At 47.3% G+C, this 4,426-nt stretch overlaps 2 protein-coding genes across 2 annotated transcripts in view; both read right to left on the bottom strand.

Annotated features, from left to right (window-relative positions):
• Nucleotides 1–35: 35 nt before the first annotated feature.
• Nucleotides 36–2,871, bottom strand: LOC115762927 (protein scarlet). Its single transcript, XM_030705307.1, has 9 exons — nucleotides 2,523–2,871; nucleotides 2,242–2,291; nucleotides 2,004–2,140; nucleotides 1,643–1,948; nucleotides 1,083–1,589; nucleotides 870–1,022; nucleotides 569–810; nucleotides 411–511; nucleotides 36–312 (listed from the first exon to the last, which is right to left on the bottom strand). The coding sequence occupies exons 1-9, from the start codon at nucleotides 2,843–2,845 to the stop codon at nucleotides 137–139; spliced, it is 1,995 nt and encodes a 664-aa protein (XP_030561167.1). The 5' UTR covers nucleotides 2,846–2,871; the 3' UTR covers nucleotides 36–136.
• Nucleotides 2,872–4,210: 1,339 nt separating this feature from the next.
• Nucleotides 4,211–4,426, bottom strand: part of LOC115762925 (elongation factor-like GTPase 1) — a 91,865-nt gene continuing 91,649 nt past the window's right edge. Inside the window, exon 7 of the mRNA XM_030705306.1 lies at nucleotides 4,211–4,327. The gene's annotated coding sequence lies outside the window, so the exon portion shown is untranslated. The remainder of the gene's footprint in view (nucleotides 4,328–4,426) is intronic.

Genomic DNA, 4,426 nt, shown 5'->3' with positions numbered 1-4,426 from the left:
AAAAAATGCGCAAATTACTTGGGAAAATTCGAAAATTCGCCCACTGAATAATAATTTATTATGCAAATGAAATTAAATTTATTTACAGCAAAACAAGCAAACAAACAAAGAGGACAATGCACAGCAGAAGGACACGTTAAATTTTGCGCGCACGACGCCAAAGGAAATAGTAGCCAAGCAGATGGAAGCCAAAGTAAATGCCCAGAATGGCCAGCAGATTGCGATAGAGATTCGACTCGCTGAAGCTGTACTTGTCCAGCACATCCTGCCCGGTGTGGAAGCATGGCAGGTCCGCGCTCTCCCCAAAGCAGGCTGAGAAGAGGGACAGAGAGACAGAGGGACGTGAAGAGAGGGAGAATCAATAGAGGGCTGAGTATATGCCCAGAAGGCTGCCTCCTCCTGCTACTCACTGATGTTCTGCACGCCCGACCATTGGGCAATTGTCATGGCCTCGTTCGCATAGAGCATCCAGGACAGAAATTGCGTCCAATAAAATGCCACAGGCAGGGAGCTGCAAACGACAGGCAAAGGGTTAAGCTTGGAATCCATCAACTTGGCCGTTGCTCACCTGATTTTGATGAAGATGCCCGACGTTATCATAATAATGTAATCAAGCGGCACCAAATACGCCATGGCCAGCGGCACCGAGTTGAAGGCCGTGGAAAAGAAGCAACCACAGGCGGTGGCCACATTCATCACCAGCACCACGCAAATGGCCGTAATGCCGAATGCATAGAAGGTGGCGCGCAGGCCCGTAATCCAATAGCAGATGACCACGAACAGCAGCGGCTCGATAATCATGCCGGGCAGCTGCCGATGCAAGATTAAAGCTTATCAAATAATCCTGAAGAGCTTACTAACTAACCCACCATGGCCAATATATTCGCGACATAGTACTGCGCCGTGGAGTACAAGCCGGAGCGTGTCTCACGCATGAAGAGCGGAAAGCCCTGTGGAAAGATGTTCAACACGGAGTACATGGGGTGATAGGTGTTCTCCGATATCATAATGAATAGCGTGCCCTGCAAGAAACCCAATTGAAGTCTGCTAAATTAAACAAGCCAATTCCATCAATCACCCACCTGTACCGCCTGCACGCCCAGTTGCGTCAGCTCCGTGGTGCCCGCAAAGCAGGCGCCTATGATAAAGGCCATGGCCATCTTCTGCAGAAATCGCATCCATTGAATTGTGGGATCGCGGAGCAGCGTCAGCGTGGCACGCAGCCAGACTACATAGAAGCGTCTATACCAGGCCACGCCCCGGAATGAGTCCAGTTCCGTGTCATAGGGAAAGTTGCCAGACTGAGCCATATGTATCTCCAGATTGACCAGCATATCCCGCTGCTTGGCCGCTGAGCTAACCGCAAACTGATCGCACAAATGCTGCGCGGAGCGCTGGGAGGCCTGCTCATAGCCAGGATCTGTAGCCAAGACACCGATGAGAAAATCCGCCGGATTGTAGGCCTCCGGGCAGTAGTAGCCGTGGTCCGCAAAGAAGCTTAACGCGTGCTGCGGCGAGCCCGTGAATGCCACACGGCCATCCGCGAGGAGCATCACATTGTTGAAGTTGTCAAACAGCTGGGAGCTGGGCTGTGGATAGCCAGAGGTAATACCACGAAGCAGTTCCTATTTAAGGCTCTTACCTGATGAATGGTGCACAGTATGGTGGTGCCCTTCTGGGCCAGCTCGTGCAGCGTGGCCACGAGCTGCTGTGCGCTGTACGAGTCCAGCCCGGTTGTGGGCTCGTCACAGAACAGAATCACCGGATTGTTGAGCAGTTCGACGGCAAAGGCCAAGCGTTTGCGTTCGCCACCGGAGAGCACCTTCTCATCGTCGCCGCAGCCAATCCGTGTGTTCGAGGCGGACAGCAGACCCGTGCGCTCCAACAGCTCCCTGATAATAAGACGACGCTCTTCGCTTGAGACGCGCCGATCCAGGCGTAGATTGGCCTGCAAACGATAAAAGCTAGTGATGCAGCTGAAAGATATTCAATCGGATGCAGACCATAAAGTTCAAATGCTCCAGCACGGTGAGTGCGCCAATGAAGAGATCATCCTGGTACACATAGCCGCTGATGCGATGCATGAAGGGTCCAACGCGCCGGCCATTGATCAGAATATCACCTTGAACCACAGTGCCACCTAAAGGTCCATGTTCCAGAATAGAGAATAGTTGATGCAGTGTAGGTACAGGGACTTGAGAGGGGGGGCTTATCTAATCTAGGAGTCTGTAGATAACCCACCTTGCTGCCTATAGGCGAGTGTTGACATTAGCGTCGTCTTGCCCGAGCCGCTGTGAATGAGATGTGCTTCATTAGTTGGGACATAAAACTATTTGGTTGGAGTTAAGCCCCGTCTTATCAGTCAAAGATTAGCGCTTCAGTGCACCATAGCACGCTAACCATAACCCAGTTTTATGGAATGGAATTTCTGGTAGGCATACAAACTAGTTTCCACTCTTTGACAGCTCCATAACCATATCGATTACTTGTATCGTGGCCACAGAAGCGTAGCTGAGGCTCACCTTGCGCCCATCAGAGCCATCAGCGAGCCTGGCTGCACAGCGCCTGTGGAGTTATTGATGATACGCTTCATGCCACGTGCGGAGCCTACATTGGTGTACACGCACAGATCGCGCCAGACCAACGTTGCGCCCTGCTCCGTGGGCGACCATTTGCTGTAGCTGCGCAGCGGCAGACTGCGCTCGGAACTGTTGCGCTTGGACAGCTTGGGCGTGGTATCCACGCTCGGATTATCGCTGGACGTTCCATTGCCCTGACCAACGCGCACCGTCTGCAGCTCATGCTGATCCTGCGTTACCAATCGCCTGCTATCTGCATCTGACATATTCTATCTAGTTTTTAGTAACACCGAACCGACGAGCCGACACGTTCGGCAGCTAGTTGTTAACTGAGACAACTTTCCTTAGTGGCAGATAACTGAGGGCCACTATGCAAATGCTCTAGAGTCTAGACTCTACTGTTTCTGCGTATCTTTAGGGTGGCTCTGCACAGACAGAGCAGCGTTTGATCTTTGTCAGGGTTAGGGCGGTTGGGCGTGGGGCAGTAGCCTAAGCAGCCATCTCAAATTACTCCAACAGCCGGCGATTCCAGGCATAGGGAAGCCATCCAAGACGCCAGCCATCCAAGCAGTCACGCGGCAACGGGGAAACCACGATAGCAACGACAAAGCGAAGCGTCAATGGCTTGACATTTGCTGCCTCTGTTTTGCTCAGCTCATTCTCACTCATTACCACTACAGAAAATTAAAGAAAAACTGCTCATATTTAAAATACCAACTGCCTTTTTATCTTTTATTAGTGCATAATATGCGCAATTGCATGATTGCTGAAAGTTTCCATAAAGTCCAAGTGCTGAACGTATCCATGAAAATTTTGTGACCAGCCTAAAAACCAAAAATTTAACAATTGCCCAATCAGGTTCTTTTAGCGTATACAATGTCTATTTGTATTCATGCTGAACGTATCCACAAAAATCAAGTCTCTAAGCTGCAAAATAGCTGAAAAATCCGGAAAACTTGTGGCACTTTTAGTGACCACCCTAAAAACCGAAAAAATTGATCTGAATGAATTTTCAGATATGCCTGAAAGTATGCTGCACATATGAATGTCAGCTGCATATTATGGTCTGCCGCACAAAAGTATGCTACGCTAAATTGCTCGCAATAATTAATTTCCTTGCAGCTCCGAAAGTATGCTTCATCTTAAATTACAAATCTGTTACCTTTTGTGACCAGCCTAAAAACGAAAAGTTTGACATTTGCCCAATCAGGTTCTTTTAGCGTATACAATGTCTATTTGTATTCATGCTGAACGTATCAACAAAAATCAAGTCTCTAAACTGCAAAATAGCTGAAAAATCCGGAAAACTTGTGGCACTTTTAGTGACCACCCTAAAAACCGAAAAAATTGATCTGAATGAATTTTCGCATATGCCTGAAAGTATGCTACAGAAAAAACTGTCAGCTGCAAATTATGAACTGCCGCACAAAAGTATGCTACACAACATTGCTCTGGATTATTAATTTATGCGTAGCCCCGAAAGTATGTTTCATCATATATTTTGAACTCACCGGTTTAGTGTGCCGCACAAAAGCAGGCAGCATTAATTATTTATTTAATTTATTTGAAAGCTTAAATTACAAAATATATTATATTATTTATTCAACAAATGTAGAATTCTTTGTATCAAAACCAATATATAGAAAATTTTATTTAATATTTATGCACTAGAAATGATAAATGGTTTTGTCCAAAGGCCACGTGGCCAACATCCTGACGTCATGGTCCTGAGTTGTTTCTGTAGCAATCTGAGAAGAGAAGAAAATTTAAATTTGTTAATCAGGAAAACAAGCTGAGTAAGCGCTATTTACAGGTGTAAATAAATAACGTAGGGGAATAGTTTTAAG

Source organism: Drosophila novamexicana, unplaced genomic scaffold, assembly GCF_003285875.2.
Source record: "Drosophila novamexicana strain 15010-1031.04,08,12 unplaced genomic scaffold, DnovRS2.1 tig00000644-arrow-pilon, whole genome shotgun sequence".
Lineage (NCBI taxonomy): Eukaryota > Metazoa > Arthropoda > Insecta > Diptera > Drosophilidae > Drosophila > Drosophila novamexicana.
Note: the sequence above shows the minus strand (reverse complement) of the source record. Positions and strands in the feature narration are given on the sequence as shown.

Excerpts from the sequence above, each read along its gene's own strand:
- LOC115762927 (XM_030705307.1), bottom strand. The coding sequence starts at position 2,845 with ATGTCAGATGCAGATAGCAGGCGATTGGTAACGCAGGATCAGCATGAG. Across the intron at positions 1,949-2,003 it reads TGGAGCATTTGAACTTTATG|GCCAATCTACGCCTGGATCG; the intron begins GTCTGCATCCGA and ends TATCGTTTGCAG. Across the intron at positions 313-410 it reads GTCGGGCGTGCAGAACATCA|CCTGCTTTGGGGAGAGCGCG; the intron begins GTGAGTAGCAGG and ends CCCTCTTCTCAG.